The sequence below is a fragment of the Falco cherrug genome, chromosome 2, assembly GCF_023634085.1.
Source record: "Falco cherrug isolate bFalChe1 chromosome 2, bFalChe1.pri, whole genome shotgun sequence".
NCBI classification, from domain to species: Eukaryota; Metazoa; Chordata; class Aves; order Falconiformes; family Falconidae; genus Falco; species Falco cherrug.
The window spans coordinates 113,709,803-113,733,931 of record NC_073698.1 but is presented as its reverse complement, the minus strand read 5'-3'; the positions used below and the strand labels follow the sequence as shown (position 1 = coordinate 113,733,931).

Here is a 24,129-nt window from a genome sequence, read left to right as displayed (position 1 = left end):
CTGGTCTTGCCCATGTTGCGGTTTTTAACCTGGTGGTTGGTCAGTTTTGCTGGGAGATGCTCCTAGCTCTTGCTTAGGAGAAGGTGTGTGAATTCCCCCTTTGTCTAGTGGTGTGGCCAAAGCTTCTCATGCGGTTCCCCGATACCCCTTTCCCAAGGAGTCCACGTCTCACAAATAACTTGCAGTCGTATGCCTGATGTTTCCATTGCCATTCTCCAAATACTTCAGACTGTGCATAACGGAGAGCTTGATCAGAGCAGAACACACTGTTCTTAAGCAAGGGTAGGGCCATTGATTTTTATATAATGGCATTACGGGTTTAGGCTGTATAAAAACTTGGTGAAAAGTAACAATGTTTTGTTTGCTTTCCTGACAGCTTCTAATAGCAGTTCAGTGAGACCTCCAGCTATGTATTTAGGATTCAAATTATTCTGTTCACTGTGCATGGTGTCAACATGTAATTGTGGTGGGGGCAGGCTAATGAGAGAGTAGAGGTAAATCCAGCCCACGCTTCTCAGGGAGAAGGTACTGTAGTGCCTCCAGTCACATATCTGTCAATGACTTACATTAACATCACTGCAGTCTGTTTTTGCTAAGTGGAGGGGAAAAAAAAAAAAAGGGGGGGGAGGGTAATGCAGAAGCAAAACTGCAGGGCCATTTTAGTATGTGGTCCCCCTATTTTAGCCTTTACTTATCCCAAAGAAATAGGTCAGGATCCAAGTTTTATTTACTGATTGAAAGTACTTCTGTTGGCTATGCTGGTGTATTCCTGTTTCATGAAGTGCAAAATGGATGCAACGCTGCTCAAAGCTGAAGTCAATAGCAGCTCCCCGGACTTCCTTGTTAAAGCACATTAAGCAGAGTTCACCAAGAGTGCATGTTCTTGTACTTGGCCCACTGTGGTTGTTTTGCATGTTCGCAGCAGAATTTCCATAATTACAGGAGTGCAGGAAAGAGGTCTGGAGGCTTTCTGTCCCTTTGGAGAGGTTTTGTGTGCACAAAAATGCCCTCAAGAAGATGGGGTAGCTAAACGCTATGCAATTTGGGAGGTTCATCTGTCTGCAGAGCAACCCTCCAACATGACAAGAGAAAAGGAAAGGCACAGTGGCTTCTGCAGTTCAGCATACACAAAAGCAATCGTTATGTCAAAGTTCTCAAGTCTGGCAGCACAGAGCAAGCTGGGCTTCATCCCACAGTCCCAGCATATGAGGAACAGGTATGTTTTCTATCATATTCCCGAAGCAGCAGGGCCGTTTAAAAAGTCTGTTCTCTCCCTTGCTGTTTTCAGCCTTTGTGCTTTTGCTTGGCTACCTCAGAAGTGAACTCAAGCCATTCTGTTATGTGGCTTCTTTCAACTGGCTGCTAACAGTGGAAAGTGACGCTGTGCCACCCTGTGTCTGGTAGGAAAAAGTCCCCTCATCTAAAATACCTTTAGAGTGGAGAAGGCTGGCAGGAATATAAAGAAAAATAGTCAAAGATTGTGACAGTAACTTAATTTTAATTTAAGACAACTTAATCATGAGCCAGTTTGCCGATTCCCCTCCATTTGGGAGCACAGGTTATCGTACTCCTCTGGACTGACTGAGTACTGTGAAAGAACTTCTAGAAATTCTTCAAGTGGGCAGAGACCTGCTCTACATCCTTTCACCACTTGCTCCTGCAAAGGCAAAGAGACAAAATCACAGATCCTGTGTGTTGGCAAAGCCCTTTTTTGCTGATACTGATGCATTCTGCAACAGGGAAATACGCTAGTCGAGGCAGACGCGGAGAGGCAGAGGTTCAAAGTCTTTGCCTAAACAGATATCTTGGCTACCACGGATGCGCGGTAGGTGTCTTACTCTGTTATATGGCTTGATGGCACGCTCAGAACAAGTCTTGTTTCACACCTTTACACAGATGCATGGCAAAACCAAAAGCCCAAGGTTTGTACAAGAGGCTTCCCCTGGGATCTTACCTCTCCATGGTAAGATACGCGAACAAACCATTCTTTGGACTGTTGGTGCTGATAGAGTTCCAGGGTCACGTCGGCAGCATAAGGTGGCCACTTGTGATCAAAGGTGCCCAGTGCCACCAGGAGAGGAATAAGGGTAACGTCGTGAGAAGCATAGAGAATGAGCTTTCTGTTAAAAAGGGGGAAAAACAAACAAAACCCAAACCTAACATGTTAGCTGTGTACCTCCATGGATAGCCAGCAGCACTCGGGCTTTTTCTAGCAGATGAGCACTCGTTCTCTTTAACACACACACACTCAATATCCTGCTGAACCAGCCTTTTGCACTGACAGCAAGTCAGAATTTATAACTGTTGGAAGAAGAGATCTGCCCTGTACCTGGCCCTTTCAGCTGCAGATGAGGGATCTATTGCTTCTGTAATGTTCTTCTGTAAGGTATAGAAAAGGAGACCAACACTCATCTGAAGAACTTCTCTGTTAAAAAAAAAAAAAAAAAAAGGCAGAAATAAATTACTAGGTTTTAAACTTTCAAATTAAATAATTTCAAATGAACACCTGGGAACCGGCTTTTCTCCTACAAATTGATAACATGTATAGCGTGTACTTAGGAACTATTAAATGCAACTCCTGTGGTTACTTTTTTATTTCAGCAGTTACATAGTCACCACAGAGGTTCTAATGTGATTGCAGATTGGGAGGGGAGAGGTGTTAACAAGCAGTCTCATGAGGTCTGGCCCACATAAAGGGAAATCTAGAAACTCCTTGATGTTCTCTATGCTGTTTTGTTTCCCTAGTTGTGATTTTTTTTTAGATGCATGGTTTTCAGCTAGGGAAGGTGACTGCAGCTGCCTGTAAAACAGCAGCTGAAGTTGCTGGGGTCTTTGGCAGGAAGGGGAGGGGTGGGATTCGAGAAGTTGGTGGCTATATTTTAAAATTAGCTTTTACCCCTGTATTGAATAAAGAGATCTTTACACATCTTCTTGTGTGAAGAGACTCGCTCTACCTAATGAATACATCAGTGCAAATGAAGGATGAGCGCCACTGTGACTGTCCTGGGTGTTGTGGGAGTGGGGGAAATCAGAAAATCAGTCTTTCGGTACCCAAGATCTCTAACACAAGTTAAAAAACAAGGCTAAGGCCCCTAACAGAAAAGGCAGTCCTATACCACCGCCCAAGAAGAGCTGGCGAATATAGCAGCTGCAAATGAATCCGAAAGGAAAAGGGCTGCTAGGCTAGCGACTCAGCCGCCTTCACAAACAACTGTGGAGGAGGTAATTAACTGCATGTAGCAGCAGGTACTTTTGCAAGTAGTTGCATGTGTGCAAGGCCTGGCATCACCTTTTCCACTAGCACTAACACTTCTCAGCCCAGCTGTGCAGGTGCCATCCCTGAGATAAACTTCCCAGGTTGGAATTCAGACTGTAGTTGTGCACCTGCAAGGGCCGCCTCAGCGCTCAGGCTGGCAGCATCTCCTCTGCTCTTCTCCTTTTGCCTTTGATGCAAGTTCCCTTAAACAACTGTGGCAACTGAGGTGTTCTCTGCTTACCTCAGTGGCTTACTACTGTTCCTCAGAGGCTACTTGCTCTGTGACTGTCAGCCAAACGGGATGCAAGCCTACATCTTGGCCTCCTCAGTATGGCCTCCTCTTTCCTAGCTCATGTTTCTGGCTGAAGGCACTGGGCTTACTGAGATGGCTGAGGCACAAACCTCGTGAGGGGTAGCCTCTGGTGGGGGAATGCAGCAGATCAGAAATGACTTCTGTCTGCTGCAGTAAGCTGGTGTAGCTCGTCTGCCCTGGCTGAGCCTAAGACAACCCTTAAGGCTGGAGGCCTACAGGCAATCACCTCGAACCATCTTCCAGAAGGAAAAGCACCGAGTCAACAGATCGACGTTCAACTGTCTGCTGAAAGTTCTTCAGCACAGGGCAGCTTGGCAAATTGTGCACCTGAAAGGAGAAGATGTAGTGTAACAAGAGGGGGTTGACCCTTTCTGAACCCAGCCAGAAGACACATGGATGCCTGCCCACAGAAAACAGCTGTTCATGTCACAGCATTTGTACTACAGTATTGTAGCACCATGTACGGTACTACGGTGTGCACATGAGGGGTTCTAGGGTGGTTTTAAACACACAGAACTTTCTCTGTGTACCAAAAGGATGGATGTTTGTTCTCGGGGATACATTTCTACGTGATGGGAGTGTAACCCCTTGAGCTATTCAACCAACAGCCAGACCAACTCTCATTACCTCAAGCAAAAAAGAGGTACTAAGGGGGGTACAAATAAGCCCAGCTCCCTTCCAGTGGCAGAAGCAGTCTGGCTTACAGGTAGTACGGTGGAACCAGGATTATGATGACGCTGCTAAGTGCTGACTGCCAAAAAGGGAAAGCACTTTGTAAACGGTGTAAGCAAGGCCAAACTGCTCTTAGCTCTACTTCATTACATTTAAAAGAGGCACTGGATTTCAAGGTAAGTACTGGAGATGAGTCTTCACCCATGCTGGAGCAAGGCTTACTCCACATCTTTCTTTTTAAAATGCTGTTTCTACAAACTTTATGGACTACATAGAAAGGTATTGGGGTACCCACTGGTATCGGTGTTGGCACTCCATGGTTTCCTCCATATGCATGGTAAAGGGATGTTTCTTTCTGTGACAGTGCAACAGAACTGCTCAGCTCACCTGCTCAGCAAGAATGTTATCAAGGAGGAGAAAAAAATCCACAGACTTATCACCATCGATACCCATCTTCTCCTTAATTGTTTTCAAGTCATCAGAGATACCTGGCTGTTGCAGAACATTCTTCAACTTATGCCTGTCAGGGAATTAAGAAAACAAACCAAAAATTTTTAATACATCAGACTTCCTATGTTTTAGGGTTTTTTTGTGACCCTAGCCTCACATCAGTGAGGGGTAAAAGAAGCACCGCAGAATGAGGGATTCCTGACGTTGGAAGTCTAAGATGGAGAGCAGACAGACACCATATCTAGATGTCAAGGATCGGAGGTGGCTATCTGCTCTCACAGAGGTGGGGGAAAAAAATTAAGATGAGATGGTAACACCTCAGAAGTGGTTCCCATAAGGAAGGGCTGTGTTATCAGTTAACAGATCTAGTCATACTGGAACAGAAGTCGTCTGCGTCTTCAGGGAGTACACCTTTAACTGCCTCATGAAAAAAGAAGGGGTAGCAGCTTTGAACTGATCGCTGTATGGTGTGGGAAAAGGGAAACACCTAGGTACTCACTTAGAGCTTTAAATTCACCTCTCACTTTGTTAGAAGCTCTTCACACTGGTTTAAACTTATTTTTAAAAGGTTAGCTGGAACATCCATGCTGGTCATGTACTTAAAGCAAATTATGTTGCATAGGTTTGGTCTTCTCTGACCCTGATCTGTTGGGGAGGAGGTGGGAAAAGTTTCTAAGTTTGCTCTTTATTTTTTTAGGGACAGCTCTAGCTTCTGTTTGAAATCAAATGTACTAGAAGTTCTGGCATAGGTAGCCTATAAGCTGAGGCTGTGCTTATTACTGCAGCTTAAAAAAATCTACCTTGATGTGGTCACACAATGTACTCAGTTGGTGGGCTGAGGGGGGAGTGGAAGAGATTGCAGTTTACTCCCTTTTTGGACAGCTGATGTTACTAGAGGGGGCTGAATGTGCTGCTTTTATGGGCTGTCACCTCACCACTTTCAAGAAACAATCCTTTGCCTGCAGAATCAAGCATTATATAATGAGCTTTTGCAAGTGAATTCTGACAACTCTTGAATTTTGGACAAAAATATGGCACTGTATAATCCAACTAAGCCATAATACATTTTTTTTCTTGTTCAGATTCCACCCCATGCCCAACCTGACACAGGCATTCAGAGTACTTGACTCTGCAAACATTAACTGTTCTTTCTATGTAGGATGTTCCTTATTTTACTTCATTAGTCTTTGTTAAATCTGTTAAGGCTGAGTATATTTCAGTTTCTTCAAGGTATAAATGTGACAGGAATGTTGTAATAACCCCCGAACCAGAAGTTGAATATAAAAGGAGGCCCAATATGTTCACAGTTGAAAGGCTTGTTAAGGGATGTAGATGACATTAATTCTGCCCTGCAGCAATGCCGCAGAATAGCTGTACATTAGCTAGTAATGAGTGTTTGCTAGACACAGACTAAATTAAATTGGTCTTTCAAGAAAAAAAAAGTCTCTATTTTTTTTTTTCTTATGGTGCCACTGCTTGGTATATGACTCTGCTCACTGAGTGTTTTATATAACTAGCTAACCATTCCAAAGAACAGTAAGTGGCAGGGGAAGAAACTGGGAAATGGGAAGAAAATGTGCTGTTTTAAATTGCTACTGCTGAAATGAAACAGCAGTGAAATCATAGGGGGAGATATGGTGGGCAATTACCTGCTCAGGCATTTCAGGCGCTGGCAGTTGTGGTAATTGGGGTAGAGGATTTCAGAGCTTGCTTCCTCAGTGACAATGACAACAGATCCTGTGGAAGGAGAAGGAAGCTTCTGCAATCACTAGTGCATCTGCATGTCTTTAGACTGCTTTAATCACTCCCACAGTCTTTGTCCTCAAGTCCATTGTTGCCAACTAGCAATTCCCCCTGAGCTATCACCTGCCAGACAAGCCACTGCGCTTGTTTCTGTGCACACGGCATTTAGTTCCACAGGGATGTCTGCTGTGCACCTTGTAAAGCTTTCTAGTTGCGTGCTCAATTTGTCTAGTGTTTGTATGTGCCAAAAATTAGTTTCTGTGTCATGAAGTGCAAGGAGCTCTGGCAAGTCACTCCTACTGCTTGTTCCTGGAACTGAATACGGAGGGAGCAGAGGTGATGTCTTGAAAACCCAGAGTGTATTTCTAGGGCATACAAGTAGTTGTCAGTTGCAGGATACAACTGAAAGTTACTCCAGATACTGAACTTGTAATGGATCTTGGCCAAGATACTTGGGTTTCTCTGAGAAACTTTTTTCAGATGTGCATCTCATGAACAACGGACCTGGAACTCTTTGCCCTCTTGATTCTGAAGCTAACCTCCTCAGTAGGTCTGAAATGTCAGCATTCATGGCAACAGATCCAAGCTGAGCACCAGCAGAAAGCTACACAAAGAGAGAGGGAGCAAGTGACAACTTTGTAAGAACCCACAGAACCAGAAGAGTAGGGGGAAGAAGCAACAGCTGGGACCCAGAGAGAGCTGGGATGAGCAAGGTGTGTGTGCATCTAGGGAAGACTGAGAAAGGAAAGACACGAGTCAGAAGTCTCCCCAACCTTCTTTCTGCTGTTGGTACAGCCCAGCTAGCAGGCACCGTGTGGACTCCAGATTCCGGAAAATATTAGTGGAGCGGATGCTGAAACAGAGAAAGCAGTCCGTGAGGTAGCACTTTTTCTTTCACGTGGACACAGCTGCAGCTGGGGAGGACTTGCTGGAACTGAAGGTTCTGGTTTCACTGCGGCTTTGGAAACCCGTGGTAGGATTCATCTTCCCTCACTTATAGCCGTCTTAAAGGGCAGTTCAGATATAGATGTCTATTTAACTTCCCTTCAGAGGCAAGTGGAGGTAACAAATTGGCACTTCTCTAGCATAATTTTTATCTCATCCTGAACCAGATGCTGCCAGCATTACTGATGTGAGCAGCAGGAGTGTGCTTCATCTCACTGAAATTTAGTCACTTAAGCTACAGTGGGTTAAACTGTGCTCCAGAAATGCCTGTTTCCCTTCACTCACCACAAAGATGCATGGTACCACCGTCAATAGCTAAAACTAGGTGAGATGAACCTGTCCCTGGCAACACTCTCGGGATGGCTGGGGCACTGAATGCTTTGGGTGTCGAGTGAGTTCCAGTACCGGGCTCCGCAGGCTGAGCAAAGGTGAAGGGGCAGGAGCCACACAGTCTGCCTTAGGGCAGAGAAGGGTGTGCTGGTCAGAAAGTTGCCCTAGCACAGGGCTGCTTGTTGGGAGAGGGAGGAAGGATGGGAAGATCCAGGAGGGAACCAAGAAACTCACAAGACCTCAGCGGGCTTAAACGTTGGTGAGAGAAAGTTGGCTTCTTCCACGTATCTTCTCCTTAGCCTTTCCCCCAGGGCAAACATCTGCTGCATCCCTACTGTTGTCAGCTGTCCAGCGATTGCACCACCCTAAGTACAAAGAAAAGGAAGGGTCTCCAGAGGAATATGAAAATAAAGCCTACAGAGGGAATATGAAACCACCGCAAAATGCAGCCTCACCTTGAACGTGGTCTTTTTGTATTGCTCCTCGTAGGGCGAGGGAGGGCGAGGGCCTCCATTTAGGTCAGTCACCATGTAATCAAACTCGGTGTGAGCGGGCACGTCTAAAAGAGCGGAATGCCATTCCACCTGTTTCAAAACAGCGCTTCAATGGAAAATGAGGACTTTCAAGAGCATTTTAACCAACGCCAGGCTGTTCCTCTGTGCTGCCTTGCCAGCGATGCAGGACCAAAGTGATCTCTGCGTGCAGAAGCGACGTTTGCTGGGTTTGCTCCTCCGCGGCGCATCCCCCGCCGATGGTGCGCGGGATGCGAAGCGCTTGCTTTGCTTCCCTGCCTTTACGGGACAGAAGCTGCGGGAAATCGCTATCGCTGCTGTTCGTTACGCACTGAAAAGGCTTCGTGCGCGAACCACCCGAACTCCCACCGGCCGGCTCCAGCGGCCGCCCCCCCGGGGGCCGGGCCAACGGCGAGGAGCCCGAGGGGAGCGGGAGCGCCGGGCACCGGCCCCAACCGGCGGCGGGGGCAGCGCTACCCGGTGTCACCGCCGCTGCGGGCCCGGGCCCCGCCGCCCCTGCCCCGGGGGGTCCCGGCCGCCGGCCCCGCACCCTGCCCCCGCCCGCCCCGCCCGCGGGGGTCCGCTGGAGCTCCCCCACGTTCCCCCCAGATTCCCTCTCGGTAGCGCCTTGGGAAGGGGCAACAACCCCCCCGCCCCGGCCCAGGCCCGCTCCTCACCGGCGCTGCCCCCGGGAGCGGCCGCAGCGGGGTGCGCGCCCCGTGCCGGAACACCACCTGCACCAGCCGCAGCTCCAGGCCCCGCCGCTCCCCGCCGCCGTCCCGCTCCGCCGCCGCCCGCCGCCGCCGCGCCCACACGGCCAGCCCGGCCAGCCCCGCCAGCCGGGCGCCCCAGCCCATGGCGGCCCGGCACTGCGCGGGGGCCGGCGGGAAGCGGAGTTCCCCCACCGGCCGCGGGGGGCGGGCGGGCCCGGGGGCGGACTGCGGCTCCCGGCGGGCGGCGCGCCGCGGGGCCGGGCTTGCCGGGGAAGCCGCCGTCAGCGGGCGCGGCGGGTGGGGGCGGCCCCGGGGCGGAGGCAGCGCCGCCAACACCTGCGCGGCGGGGCCGGGCCGGGCCGGGCCGGGGGGGCCTGGGGGCAGTGGGGCCGCAGAGGGGCTTCCGCACGGGGGGCGGCGGTGCCGCCTCGCCTCGCCTCGCCGCCTGTGTTAGCGCCTCCCGGGGCGGGCGCTCCCTGCGGGCCGGCTCACGGTGCGCAGAGGGCCCGGCTTCCCGGCAGGGAGGCGTCGTTCAGGGCCGGGTTGGGGTGAGCGATTCCCGCTCTCCCCTCCACCGGCACAGCGCGCTCCGGTGGAGGCCGCCGGGCCCGCGTTGAGCTGGGTGCGGGGAAGGGGCCTGCGAGGCGGAGGGTCCCCGCTGGCGCCGGTCAGCAGCCGCTGGCGGGGGGAGGCTCAGCCCTGCCGGGCCCGGGGCCTGTGCGCAGCCCGGTGCCCTCGGCGGAAGGGTTCCTGCCCGCAGTCCCCGCCGCCTCTCCCGGTTAACGGCGTGGCGGAGGTGAGGGGGGGAAGGGCTCTGCTCCTCGCCCATCGCTTAGTTCGCTCCCTGCCTGCACTCGGCCGCCCCGTTAACCTTGCCGGCAAAGCCTTGCCATCAGCGCTAAATGCGGCAACGGCGGTTTGTTCTTGGTTAGATAACGTCTTTTCCTGCTGTGAGTTCGCCAAACGCGGCCTTTTCCAGTTCGGATGCGCAGGTGCGGGCACCCTGGGGAGGGGGCAGCGGCACGGACCCGCTCTTGGCCTCTCCTCCCACCCTGGGGAGGGGGCAGCGGCACGGACCCGCTCTTGGCCTCTCCTCCCACCCTGGGGAGGGGGCAGCGGCACGGACCCGCTCTTGGCCTCTCCTCCCACCCTGGGGAGGGGGCAGCGGCACGGACCCGCTCTTGGCCTCTCCTCCCACCCTGGGGAGGGGGCAGCCGCACGGACCCGCTCTTGGCCTCTCCTCCCACCGCGGCGCAGGGCCGGTGGCAGCCGCAGCAGCCAGGCGGGGGAAGGCACGGAGGGCATGGTCCCCGTGTGGGTCACCCGGTGTTACCTGGAGGCCCTCAGGGTTGTTTGTAACATGGGAGCCGCCTCCTCGGTCCCCCCGGCAGCACTCCTCGAAGCTGTCCCAGAGGGAACGTGAACCCCATGCGTGGAGGTGCGTGTTGCGCTCCTTGTCTCTTCAGGCCCTTGCTTCTCTTTTCCTGGCGGTGATCTGGAGGACTAGTGACTCTGTACAAATCAACTTCAATTCTATTTAGCATCTTTTTAGTGTAGTGGCCAGTAACTGCCCTACTTGTGAAAGCTAGAGAGCTGTGCCCTCCTAAAGCCTTTCTTGGGCGTTATGAAGCAATCAACAGGTTCCTCCTCTCCTTGGTTCCTGCGAACCTTCTGGTTCAAGACCTGGTGGTAACAGTACTCTGGCATAAGTAATATTTTTATCAGGGGATAAACAGTTTGCTTGTTCTTTAGACCATGTGTGTTTGACTTGGATTCATCGGGGATTCCTCTGTCCCCCCTTGTCTGCCATCCTGCCTCTTTAGGTATGTTATAGGCTCCAGTACTCCTTTTCCTGCAGGTTTGGACCTCTTACTTTACCCAGGACCTCGTTAATCCCCCCCCCCCTTCCTACTTGTGCTGATGGATCTTGGTGCCCTCCTTTTCCTGGTTACCCTTATCCTCTGCCTTCCCCCATTTCTCTTTAATCTTTCAGGGTGTGAACATTTTTTAAAGTCTTCAAGGAGATCAGGGGAAGCTTTACAGGAATTTGGCACGTTGGTGGAAGCTACCAAGCAGGTATTTTACTGTTTTTAAAGATCAGTTTATTAACTTCTCTGTAGACATTTGCAGGCCTGACCACACTGCACTTGCTATCTCCCTCTTTCTGACTTTCCCATTTGGAAGCAGGCACTGTCTGTTGGGAGCTGGGGCACTCCCCAAGACGGTGGAACTGGTGGATTGTGGCCTTTGAAAGGCAGCACACCAGAAAAATGCTGTGGAGACTGGGCCAAAGAGGATGTCTACAGTAAATGAGGTCTCCGGGAAAGCTACTGAGTGCAGAATGCTGCAGTGAGGAGTTGGTGTCGCTGGGGGCTCGCAAAGTGCCTGCGGTTTGTTGCAAGGGTAAAGGAGTCCCTTCAGCGCCTCGTTGCTGCCCTAGGATGGAGCATCCCATCCTCTGCAGATGGTCTTGCCTTTGTTTCTAAGAATTTGATTTTCTGCGTGGTCTGTTGCCTGCCTGGACTCTGAGCTTTCGGGCATCTGTATGCTTCCTGCCACTTTTCCTTTGGTCTGTTGCCAGCGGCACGCCGTGGGTGACACAGGGGGTGAATGTCAGAAAGCCATACCTAACGCTTAACGCTAGGGCTGGCATCATGGTCCTTGGCCTGGCGTCGGCAGCACTCTACACCAGCAGAGACCCTTCTCTTGGCCCTGTTGAATTCAAAAGCTCAGCACCTCCAGTGAGTGCTGGCAGCCTGTAGGCTGCCTGTGCTGCCTGGGGCCAGCTGGGACAGTGAGGATGAGAGGACACAGTGTCCCTATTCCCAGCGTACCCTCCTATCCCATCTATTTCTCCCTGGCTCCCAGCTGTCCTGCTTTCCATTTTTTCCACTGCAGGCAATTAAAGAAATCCTGAAAAGAAACACAAGGTTATTTCCCATGAGGTCACCCCTGAAAGAAAGAGGAGTCCTGTGTGGATACATGTGTCGCGGGTGCCAAGCTGACATTTAGGCTCGGAAACAAGCTCCATGCAGGCTGAACGCACGTGCCTGTAAATGTCCACTTTGCAGAGCCAGGATCTCCTGCTCCCAGGGGGACCCACTGGAAACCCATCTATAACCTGTATCACCAGGGTGGCTCAGTGCTTGCCAGATTTAAGCGCAAGTTACCTCAAACCATTCTGGAGTCAAAATACCACGTTACAGATAGAAATCTGCGACAAAAACAACTGAATAATTTGCCTTGTGTTGGGAGGAAAACGTGGCCATAAAAAGCAAGTCCTTTGAGTGGGGGAGGACAAGGATGAAGGAGCAATAGGAGGGAGAGGATGGTGACGTGCACAAAGGCCAGAGGGAGGAACTGCTGCAGGTGGCAAGAGGTTGGCGTGGCCACCAGGGCTTGCAGATGGGGGGATTTGGTGATCTCCTCGTGTTTCTCAAAGCAGTGCTGTTCTGAAAGGGTTACCTCAGTTTTCTGAGCTTAGAGCGTGTGAAACACAGATGCATGATGAGCAGAGAGAGAAGGAAAAAATATTTCAGAAGCCAAGAAAATAACAAATGGAGGAATCAAGCCTAAATCTTGTGTTGTGGGAGGGTGAGCAGGGCAAGGATGCTGGGGAATAGGAAGAAGTAGTTAAGGGGAGGGAGGGAAGGAGGAAGAGAGTGAGAGGTGATGTGATAGAAATGAGCAGAGGTGGAACAAGGAAAGATGCTCACAGTGAATTTATTTGAATGTCCATTGAAATGTTACCCTGGAATAAAACCCCAGTTCCTGTGAAGTTGCGAAGACTGGGACTGCAGGCTCCCTCCTGGGGGGACTTGGCTGCTGCCAAGCAGCGTTACTGTTGAGATATATTTTAGAATATACCATGCCACAGCAGGTGTGTGCAATTAGAGGAGAGCTCTCCAAAATAGCAGGCGGCTGTCAATTTTTTAGCAAATGGTGTTGCCCTTTTTTTTTCTTTGTCCAACTGTGTTAGAAATTTATTCTAATATGCATCATCTTTACAAAAGCATTTTCAAAGGACCTGTTATTTTTACCCTTCTGTTACTTTTTGTGACCAGACAAGGAGCAGAAGGCTAATCCAGTGGCCACTGTGGGTGGGTTTTGTTCCACTGAAGGAAGTTAATGAACTCTAACAAACGAGAAAGTTTCAGGAAACCTTCCACTCTGAAAGCAGAGTGCAGATTTCCTCCTGGCTGGAATTTAACCAAATTAAAATGATTACTACCTTCACAAAATATTACTATTGCAGTCATTTCCCTTTTTATAGTGCTTCACGAATGTATGACACCTCAGAATACTCCTGTATGTTAAGTTTGCATTTTCATCCTGATTTTCTTGAAGAGGAAACTGAGTCACGGTGAGTTTCATAGTTTGACCAAGCCATGCAGTCATTTTGTGGCTGAAGCATTGGTAAGGTGTGTGACCAGCTATCATGATTAGATTTTTGTTCCACGACATGTATAGAAAGGAAATACTGTTTAAAAAATACCTGCCAAAGAAACTATTTAGCCTGATGAGCTCCAGTATTTTATGTTTATTGGATTAGGTGAACACCTCCCTGAACAAAGGGCTGTAGCTGTGGTGTGAATCGGAGATTTACCATAAAATGTCTGCCTAGTAGAGACACAAATAGCATTTGGACACCCCTTAAGTAGGTGAGCTTTTCCCCTCTGAATGGTAGGGGTCAGAAAATAGACTTACATTGCCTTGGCTTCTTTGGTTCCTTCCCGAGGGCTTTTTGCTCAGCAAGGGGACTGGGCTGGGCTGGACACATTCTCCCACAGCTCTACACCGCACAGGCTGCAGCTGCTCTGGGAAGCTGGCAGTGATGCTGGCTGCCGGAGGAGCGTGGTGGCATAACCAGGCTGGTGTGACTGCCCAAAGAGCCACAAGCAGCTCATGGCAAGCACGGTATCTCCGTGCCCTGCTCTTGTGGGGCATGTGCCTCTTTGGGGAAGCTCCATGGAGTGCACGGAATACGTCTTAATGGCCAGGTACTTTGCTTGCCAGAGCGGCTTTTTGGTGGAGTGTCTGCTGCTCTGCTCTAGCACAAAATGTTTTCCTACCCTTCCAACTACCCCTTCCACCCCAAAATGTTGCCATGGCTGGTGCTCTGAGTCCAATTCAGGTGCTTTCGCTCTGGTCCCTTGAAGTGACGACGGCTAGCACAGCCTCAGGTGTTGTAAGTGGCAGGTCTCCACTCTTGCAACGTGGGCAAGAATACGCGCAGCATTCATGTTCAGAGTCACAGGACGCTTTGCCCTGCAGCCAGAACAGCTTTCACCATTCTGACTGTAGAGCTAACGGTGATGTCTCTGTGTCCTGCAAGGATGGGTGACCATGGTGGCTATTATAAACTAGTCAGTCTGGGCACGCAAACTGTATTGTGTTTGCAAAGTGCAGAAATTTATTTATAAATTGTTCGAGTGTGCTGTCTTCTTTCCTGTGGAGCTGTATCGCTCTTGTGTACTCCAGTCTGTCTGTTGTTGTGAACCTTGTAGCCAGCTGCTTTGTGAGCAAGGCGCCTGGGGAAATGGAAAGAATGTTTCCACTCCTAATTTCTGTGATCCTTTGGGGTGGAATCAGCAAGAATACACTCCTAAATGCCACTGGAGACCAAGCCCCTCCCTCAAGGCACCATTCCTGGTACGGCATACAGATCTATGCATCTCGTCTCCTTTTCTGCATGCTTTCACATCAGCAGTTTACCTTCCAGCAGTGAAATGGTCTGTCGATACTTGCAGGTCATATTTTTATTTCTGAATTGCTGCAGGTTATGTGGGACAGTCCTGGAAGTCAAGTCATGGCATTTAGAGTTGGTGTCATGAGGACATTTTCAAAGATTTTCTTCGGTGGATTTTAGAAACAGGGTATCGAGGAGTCAGTTGTTTCATGTCCCTTTTGCCTAGGGCGGCATGATTTTCCCTATCTTTTCCTTTTAAATTCCAAGTGTGGGCATTTGGTCATTGTCGGTGTGGTAGCAAGAGAGCTGGAAGCCGGCTGTGCGCTGTGGGCAACACACCGATTGTGTGAAGGTTCATCCCCTGCCCTGTAATCTAGCACAGAAGATGCACTCCCTGCCTTCTGTTTTTCTTTTGTCCAAACTTTGTCATCCTAAACTGGATGATGCCTACAGCCATCTGCTGCATTTGGTAGTCTGCGGCATCATGCCGACTCAATTATGCGCCTCTCTGGGATAACAGCAGGCCAGTTTTCTCTTCAACTTTGAAAGAGTGCTTTTCCTGCGCAAAGGAAGGCTGGAGTAAGAAGGAACCTCCAGAAACAAGCTGGATAAGCTGTTGTCGGGTGCACTCTTCATGTCTGCATGGTGGAGCTGTTTGGGTGCAGTGGGAGAGCTGCCAGTGTTTGAGATGCTGCGTCCTGCTCTGATGCGGTGGCAGACATGCTTCCCTGTGGCAGCATTTAACCATTTGGTGCTTTTAATCTTTACCACCTCCTTTGCTTTTTGTGAATATGCATTACACCAAGTGGTTTGAAATTAAAGGAGATGGTAGAAGTGTAAATGATAGTCGCTTTTTTCTAAGCGCCCAGGGTAAGAGAGCTACGGGGAGATCACGCTGAGCCTTACAGTGGCTTCCTAGCAAAGTTGTTCTGTTATGCTTTTTCATACCTACGCAGAAGTGCCCAAGCAGTAGAATTTATGTGTGTGATACACCCTGCGACCTCAGTCTTCTTCCTGTGGTGGGCTGGGGAGGCATAACTGGAATCTGGGGTAAGATGTAATCCTCTTATTTTGCTGCAGGCTCAGGATAAATTTTAAGGCTCCAGGGCTGCTTCCAGTTTTCTTCTTTGCCTTCCCTGCGGGTGGTGGACCTGATGGGTTTCAACATGCCGTCATCCAGGCTTGCCGTTTCAGTCCTTCTGAGCTGTCCGTAGTGCCCTGAGCCATTTTCCCCTGCAGTATATACTCATCTTTGTTATATGAGGATAGGGGTCAGATCAAGTGGTGGGGAGCTAGAGGAGAGGACATAAACGTCTCGGGGACCAGTGCTATTTACATTCAAGAGGTTTCTGGCCCCACCAGCTGTTCCATGTGTGTTATTTTCAGAAGGGCAATAATCCATGGGAGGTCAGGAGGGTGGAATTGTGTGAATACGTTGGGTGAAGGAGATCAAGACGCTTGGAAGTCCTCAGGCCTTGTCATGACAGAGAGTCAGGATCCCAGATGATTGTGGCTTGCAGACTGGGAGAACTCAAGGAAAGCTCTGAATGTGCTGCTTGAATGGCTAGGAAAGGCTGCTTAGCCGGGTGTTTGTTAGCTGTTTTCAAGAGTCGTCTATGTTTACACTGCTGGCAGGACCACCTGTTCTTTTTCGAACAATAATATGTATATATATGTGTGTGTGTATATATTGCTGCATTTCTGCATTTATTTTTAGCCCTTTCTAAAAACTCCTGACAGGTTTGAAAGATGCTGTGGATCGAGAGTGGTGCCTGGCGGCATTGCTCACATTGACAGTTGTCAGAATTTCCATGATAAATCCCTGCTTTGAAAGGCTTATAACTCGTCCTTCTATTCTCGGTCCTGCAGCTTTCATATCCTGGGAAAAAAAGCCACTTTTTTAAAAACTGCATCTTCCCCAAAGGTTTGTGAAATTCAGTTCTGTTGGCCTAAACCGGAACTTTCTCAAAGCAGACGTTGAGTCTTGTCACTTTCTTTTTCAGTGCCTAATTGCAAATGTGTGGCAGGTCTCTTTAATACGTTTCATATGGTCAAATGGAAAAACTGTTTTGCATATCAGACTGACACAGACACTGGATGGTGTAAATCAGTAGGGAGCCAACACCACTTTGCTCCCCTCCACCAGCTATGAGGAAACACAAAACCAGCTGAATTATGGCAGAGGCTGGGCAGTCTCCAGATCGGGTCTGATACCGGTTGCAGAACTGTAGGGTGAATGCCCTTTGTGCCAACTACTAGCAGACAGTTGAGGCGTACCGTGGGTCTTTTACATTCATAAACAAAGGACATGCATATTGCTATTACGTGCAATCAGCAAGAGAAATCCATTACAAATCAGCAGCTGATGATTTGAATGAAGAAATACATAGTTATCCTGTATTAACTTTGTGGTTCACATGTCCATAGTGTCTTCCATCCATGCAGTGCAAAGCAGGTCATAGTTGCTAATCTGTGCCATTCCCCAGTGAAGTCGTACAGGCATCGTTGTGATTTCTGGTGTACACCCAGGAGAGACGGTGTTGTGAGGAGATGTAATGATGTGCCCCGGTGATGCCGGGAATCCATGGCAAAACAGAGCACAGCACCTGGGAACCCGAGTCGTGCAACAGTGCTGGAAGGACCGAGCTGCATCTCTTCTGAGAGTTTTCACTGTTTTTGAAAGCCGTTGAAGTGTTAGCTGCAAATAGTACATTTGTATGCAGCAGGTAGGGGCTAATTCAAAACATGAAGGTAATGAACTTGAAACTGGGTCCTGACACACGATGAGCGTTGTGGAGGGAGAGCTGGGAACCTGAGCTGAATGGAAGTCCGTGTAATTTCACATGCAGTGTTCAGTAGGCCATTCAAACTCAGATTATCTTTTGGCGGATGGGGATAATGCTTATTCCCTGCCTCACCAGGAAGGCTGTGAGATAGCAAAGCACATGCAGAAGGCTTTGTATGTGCAAGAGCTCAGCTGTTTTTTGAACTGTATTAGTAGCTGCTTGACTGACGTATGTGACCTTTCCTTCAGGTCTTGCCTGACAGTTCTGGACCCTCATGGCTACAACAACACTGCTATTACAAAAAGGAGATAGTCCTGTGTTGCTTTTGTGCATGTTGCATTGGGTGCACACACAGTGCCATATCTGTGTTTTACTGTCACTCCAGACATGGAGTTTAAACTTTTTTTTTATCCTGATTTGTCCTCTTCTGCAACTGATTTTCCTGTGGACACAAAGGTGGGTTTTTTTTCTGGTTCCCCTGCCCATCTCTTGTCTATCTGAGGGCATGCATTCCTGTAGGAGCTTGGCACCTCCCTAGCAGGAGGCAAGGGCCACTATGTTCATTTTCCAGATGGGAATTTCAGGCAGAGAAAGGCTTGGGTGACTTGCCTGCTGTCAGACACAAAACTTGCTGGAGTAGGAACCCAAGGGCGCTCCAAATTTCAGACTGGTGCCTGAGCTGCTTGTCCAGACTCAGTGTTATCTTTTGTTGCCATTCTGATCCCAGCTGGCTGTCAGCTGTACCAGCCAGGGCTCCGTGGGTATTTATGCTGCTGCCAGTTCTCATGTCTCAATTGGGAGTCATTTAACGCGGGTGACTGAGATTCCTTGAGAGGAAGAATGTGAAGTATCCCAAGCAATGGTATGGTTAACATCGGTTTTGTCGTAAGACTATTTTTTAGTATTTATTTTAAGGATTGGTGACACACATGAGTTTTCCTACGGCTTCAATATCTGTGGTTTCAGCCATGAAAAAGGGTCAGAGGCAAAACCGTGTTGGCATAGGAGTTTAATATCCTCCCCTTGTAAGATAATAGAATAAATCGGAAGAGAAACATATGATTTAAAATCTTTAGTGATAGTGAGATGGTAAGAAAGGGACAGCACAACATTTTTCGTAATGCATTTGGCATTTCTGAAGAACGATTCCTGGTAAAACGTGATTGCAAGTCAACAGAGTCAGCAAATGAATCAGGGAAGGGAATGTGGCACGTCGCCCTTAGTAAAAAACCGTTACATGTTCTCTTACTCTCAATTACCCTAATTTGAAGTGGGGAGCTAATGAATATTGCTAAATGGATTGAAACAAACAGCAGCACTGTGGACAAAAAATAATCATTATGAACTGCAGTGTATTGACCACAGTGAATTTTTCACAGATTTGTAGGTTTTAATGCTGGGTTGTCTGGTCTGACTGTCTGCTTAGTGTAGGGGAAAGGACCTGAACCCATAATTTCTGATGGGGTCAGTAACTTCTATTAGCAGTGATACCTTTTTAAACCCCACTGCAACAATTAGAAATTACCTCATCCCTAGACTGTGCTTTTCAATTGTTAATTAAAATAATAGTTCTCAGTATAAGAGGGCTTCTGTTAGAAGAGCATCAGTTGTCAGAGATGTTGTCACTGTTGCTAGTACTTATGTATTAGGATTAAAATGCTTCTTACCTTGTCTTGGTAGGTGACATAGAGCAAGCTGTAGACTCCCATTGCAGGCCAGCGCATGGTGCAGAGGTGCTGGGGGTAACGTCGGCGCTGGCATTGTGTGCAAGCACGGAGCAGCCAGGCCCGGCCGTGTTTGGGTTTCTGGGTCTGGGATGGTATGGCTGTGTGATGTTGTGATGCGATGCATGTATGTCTGTGCCCTGCAGCCTTGCTGCTTGCTTCGAAAGACGCGCAGGGTGGTGGCAGCTGTGATGTAGGTCATGGGGAGGAGTGCTTTGGAAAGCTGTAGCCTATTTGCACCATAGGAAGCAGGCTGTTCACCTTAGCCCTGAGTACACCTTAGGAGAGGGAAAGGGCTAAAGTATCTCAGTGTTTTCCCTTTGATGGTCTCTTCAAGCTCTCGGGTACCTCACTGTGCTGGGAGTGGTGATGTGCTTGTGTGGTCAGAGTTATCCGTCAGGAATCAGTGAGGATTATTCTGAGTTCTCTTTCATTTAATGAATGTCTTTGTTGTTGATTTAGGGCTGGGCACTTTAACGAACTTTTCAGAAAGTCCTCAAATTTGGCATTTCTCTGGAAATGCCAACGATGAAATGAATCTGAAGAAACTAGTAATATGGAGAGGAAAGTGTAACTGTATCCTAAGAAAATACAAGACCACAGAGGGGAAAAAATAATCCAAAGCCTAATTACAGATGAAAAAACGGTGAGAAAAGAGTTCTCATGAACTGTGAGAGGAAAATGAATGGCAAAAAAATCCATTTTTCAGTGAAATACCAGCTACCACATATGTTTTTGGGTTGACAGTGCATGTTATACAGCGAAGGTGATGGTAATTTCTGCTATGCATGTGTACCTAAGTGCTCTCTTGAATCTGGGCTGAAATGGAAGAAAAGCAAGGTGGGAACTGAACATGGCTTCATTGGACTACGTGATTTAGCGATGGCTAATTTTAGACACTTGTTTCTGAAATGTCTTGCCCGTAGCCTGGCACCCATCAAACTGGTTCTGTCAGGAACACTTTTCAACCTCAAACTTTGTTCCCAGGCTGAAGAGCTGGCCCAACATTTACTTAAAAAACAAACCCAAAGAAATAGCAGCAGTTTTCTGACCTCAGGCTTGCCTCTCCCTGCTGATCTGATTCCCTTTTAAGGGTAGGAGCTGGTGGCTAACATGATTTCTGGTGAAACCCTGCGTGTAGCTGGATATGAGAATGCTGGGTTTTGCTGGGGCTGCTGTCAGAAATGTCATGCCCTACCAGCCCGTATCCAGTTTCTAGAAAAATCTCTCGATGGTGCCTTTTGCTTTCGTTATGTTATCATATAGCTGACCGTTGCTGACATGCCTTTTTAGGGTTAGGTTCATGTCCAACACGAACAAGAAAATTTAACTCTTGTGTGGGTCCCTAACAGTTCATTCTGATGCCTGGCTTGGCCCCATCTGTCTTAGCCCTTCCCATCAAAATTAACCGTACTATAAAGAGGGGCTCCTGCACGTGAATAATGGCTCACAAACCCCAGCCTGAGCACCTTGCTGCTGTGGTCCAGCCCCAGGAGATGGAGATGTCCTCTCAAAAAATAACAGTGGTCTGCAGGGGGCTTGCTCTTTCTCTTACAAATGTTGCAGTGGGGCGGTTGACTCACAGGAGCTTGTCATGGGCCAGCCAAATGGAGTTTGTAATAAAGAAATGAAAAAAAAAAAAAAAAGTGGCTAATCTGTTGATAAAATGTAGCCACCTCGAGTGATAAAAATGGCTTAATGTAGCAGCCCTACAGGCATTGGGCCAGAAATAATTTTAAAGGAATACGTAAATATTGCAGCTTTTCTGAGTTTTGCTTCCTGGCTTGCTCTGGGGGAATGCTTTTTGAGAGAAAATGTGGTGTGATTGCTTTTATTCATCCAGAGACCAGTGATTTTGCCCTAATAGGTAGGCTACAAAGCCCAGCGTCACAAACTGCATTTGAGGACGAGGAGCATGTTTTATGCCGGCGCCGTAGTGCCTTCATAGTGCTTTTGCTACGTTTGTGCCTGGGAAGCGAGGGGCTTGTAAGGGGGCGATGAAACCCTCTGTGTGGGAGCGTGCAATGGTGGAAAGCGTTCACGTGGAGAAACTGCTGAAGGACTTGAACCTTCCCATAGAAGCTTCACGAGCAGCTGAGGAAGCAGGGTTTTCTGTGCCCCTTAACCACATCCATCCTTCTGCGGGGTTCCTGCGTGGGCATCGAGGATTCCCAGCCATGTCTCAGACTCCTAGGGACTAGTGGAAGGGACCTAAACCCACATTTGAAGTAACCACTGTTTCCACCATCATGCTTCTCTCTGATGTTTGCTATCACTGATCTAATGCACAACTGTCTTTAAAACATCTTTTGGTGTCTATTTATTGCACGTACTCTCCAGTGGAGGTGCATTGCTCGGTTTGTGATTGACAGTGTTAGTTAACACAATATTGTTTGTGCTTCCCGATGGCTGGAGGAACACACAGCTGCCTCTGGGGTGGATATTGGCCTGTATGAATTTAAAATGTAGGTTTCCATGACTGACGTTTGCTTTCTGAGAACTCTGTTGCCCGTCAAATTCAATTGCTCAAATGTCTGTGGGAAGCCAGTGGTGGTATGTGAATGTGGTCTCAGCAAATTCATTTAAAAAAATGTAAACCAATGTTCACTGTAGGAAAAATGAAGCATTTCTACATTATTTGGCTAGAATGGGTGTTAGAAGTTCATTTGATCCTCTTTCTTTTTTTGTCATCACATTTTCATGACTTTTTTTTTTTTTGTTTATATGGTATTACAATTCCTGTGGTCCCCAGAAAGTTCTTTAATCGTCTAGACCATATAAGCAATGAACATTTAATGCAAAAGCAAAGCTATTGATTTTGCACTTCAAAGTCACAGCTTTTCCCCCTAAAAAGTGTACCTTAAGAAGCTGCTACACTCCATCCTCATTCTCAGTCCATCCACACCTCTGCTGCAGCTGGTAACCTAATCACTAAAACGCTGCGCTTTATTCGCGAATGTGTGCAAAAACTGGCATCAGCCCTGCACAGGCACCCCTCCTGTAACCCTGCTGGGAGGAGGTGCCAGAATCCCTTGGGATAGTTAGAGCCTGCTGAGCACAGGCTGTTTATGAGCCTGAGCATCCTTTTGGCCAGACTGCGTTGCCGCTGAAAGCCTCCCAAGGGAGCAGTGACAGAGGGGGCTCCCCCGGGGGACAGCAGTTCCCCTCGTGCCTGTGTTAGTCCCAGGCTTCCCAGGAGGCAGCAGAGCTGGCAGGAATGCTGCTCTTCCGTGGCTCCTGCTGATGCTGGTGGCCTGGAGTGCTTGCCGTTGCTGCGGGTCGGGCTCTCTGCTATGCTCCGCTGACTTTTTGAATTGTGAATTTCTCCATTCTTTGTACTTTGGCCATCTGCAGCCCAGTCAAGCATGTTCTCATTCCTCTCGACACGCAGCGCTTATTATTCTTTGGCTTTTGAGTCTTCCTAATTCTTTGGCCTCGGTGACACTTCGTGGAAAAGCGTTTGAGGAGAGATTGTGTAGTCTGGCATCTTTTTACCTGTTCCCTTGTAACAGTCTGAAATATTACCAGCTTTGAGTTTGCTTGAGCATTGCCTCGCTCACATATTCTGAAAGAGGAAACAACTTGCTTGACCCATGTGCTCTAGATCAGCCATTACTTTTAAGTGTGTCTCTCAATTTCTCCCTCATTTGTCTCTTAGCCTGCTCAGCTGTCCCACTGTGCTGTCTGGGGAGAGGGACTTACAGGCATGACCTTGTCTCGTTTCATTACTTTGTTAGTTTTGGCATTCTATGTATTTTTAAATATAGCTTTTCCTTTTATAGGATTAAGTATTTCTGTTTTAAGAGCTTGTTGAAACACACATTTCTCTGTTCTCCTATCTTGGGCTCGGCAGCTGATCAGCACAAGGCTGCAGACCAGAACTGACTTCTGGCTCCTTCACACACCAGTTAGAGGCGATGCTGAAATGGTTTGAGGTATGCTGACCAAGATGACTGGGCACACTACATCTGTTAAATGTCAGTTCCAGCTGTCGCTGGAGAATTCACAGTTTTGAGAGGGTGAGCAGACCCTGCAGGTAAGACCTGGAGAAAGGGGGGATGACAGCAGAATGAAAAGCTCCCACGTTTTCTCCCCCCTGCCCCAGAGCATTATCTTTGCAGTACTGCAATTTAAAGACTGAGTGCCTATCCAAGGGCTGAATTTAATATATAATGTTGATTTAGGTCACAACTATAAGATTGTCCATCCATCCGTCTGTCTGGCACAAAGCAATACATAAAAATTCTGTCTGAAATGACAGGCCAGCCTCTCTGCTCTCTGGCTGAAGTAAATGTGCTCCTATCGTGGTGCGATAGCCTGGCCGGCCTTGACAGTGGATTCCAGGAATTGTAAGCTTATGGTCTGTCAGCGAGTGCAAACATCCATCCGTCAAATATTCCCCATTTGTTATACAGAACCAGGGAGGCATTAAGAAACGAGTGGCAGAGGGAAATTATCTGCTTTGATATGTGTATCCTCTGGGCTGGGGGACAGAGAGCTGGGTTGTACTCCGGTGGTCTCAGAGATCACCCAAACACCACCTGTGAACACGCTTGGACTACAGAGGACTGAAATGGCATAGGGGAGCTCCTTACCCTTGTTTTTCATCTATACCTTGCTCTGCAGCAGAGTATAGATGCAGCGTGCAGCTGTGCAACTGTAGCTCAGAGTTTTTAAAGTTTGGTCCTATTGCTTGTTCTTAACTAAGAACAGTTTATTAAACAAGGCCTGGGGTAGTGCTTGAGTGGCCCTATGAAACAGTAATGTCACTCAGTAACCAAGTTTTCTGAGGGGAGTGATCCTGACTTAGTCATTGCGCAACTGTCCCAGCAAGGTGCCACCCTAAGGGGCAGGCGTGATCATGGCTGTGCACATACCAGTTAAAAACCTCAGGCCTGCAGGGCTAATCCTGCCTCCTTGCTGCTTTGTGTACCTGTGGGTGCTCAGGGGGCATCCTCCTTTCTGGGCTGAAAGCCCCCAGACCAAGGGTCCTTTA

General features: G+C 48.6%; 1 protein-coding gene and 1 long non-coding RNA gene across 2 annotated transcripts in view; one reads left to right on the top strand and one right to left on the bottom strand.

The window, feature by feature from the left end:
* Positions 1–1,478: 1,478 nt before the first annotated feature.
* ACP6 (acid phosphatase 6, lysophosphatidic) lies at positions 1,479–9,175 on the bottom strand. Its single transcript, XM_055703070.1, has 10 exons — positions 8,899–9,175; positions 8,165–8,293; positions 7,944–8,074; positions 7,208–7,287; positions 6,341–6,428; positions 4,629–4,761; positions 3,796–3,896; positions 2,330–2,425; positions 1,955–2,120; positions 1,479–1,657 (listed from the first exon to the last, which is right to left on the bottom strand). Exons 1-10 carry the CDS (start codon positions 9,076–9,078, stop codon positions 1,517–1,519), a joined length of 1,245 nt encoding a protein of 414 aa, XP_055559045.1. The 5' UTR covers positions 9,079–9,175; the 3' UTR covers positions 1,479–1,516.
* Positions 9,176–10,156: 981 nt separating this feature from the next.
* LOC129735420 (uncharacterized) overlaps positions 10,157–24,129 on the top strand; it is a 16,268-nt gene continuing 2,295 nt past the window's right edge. Inside the window, exons 1-2 of the long non-coding RNA XR_008731035.1 lie at positions 10,157–11,010; positions 11,122–23,068. This is a non-coding gene — a long non-coding RNA (uncharacterized LOC129735420). The remainder of the gene's footprint in view (positions 11,011–11,121; positions 23,069–24,129) is intronic.

What these genes read in the sequence shown, in the direction of transcription:
- ACP6 (XM_055703070.1), bottom strand. Translation starts at nt 9,078, where the DNA reads ATGGGCTGGGGCGCCCGGCTGGCGGGGCTGGCCGGGCTGGCCGTGTGG. An exon ending in GTACCAACAGCAGAAAGAAG is followed by an intron (nt 6,429 to 7,207) that starts GTTGGGGAGACT and finishes CTCCTTCCACAG; the next exon opens with GATCTGTTGTCATTGTCACT. An exon ending in GCGTATCTTACCATGGAGAG is followed by an intron (nt 1,658 to 1,954) that starts GTAAGATCCCAG and finishes TTGCCTTTGCAG; the next exon opens with GAGCAAGTGGTGAAAGGATG.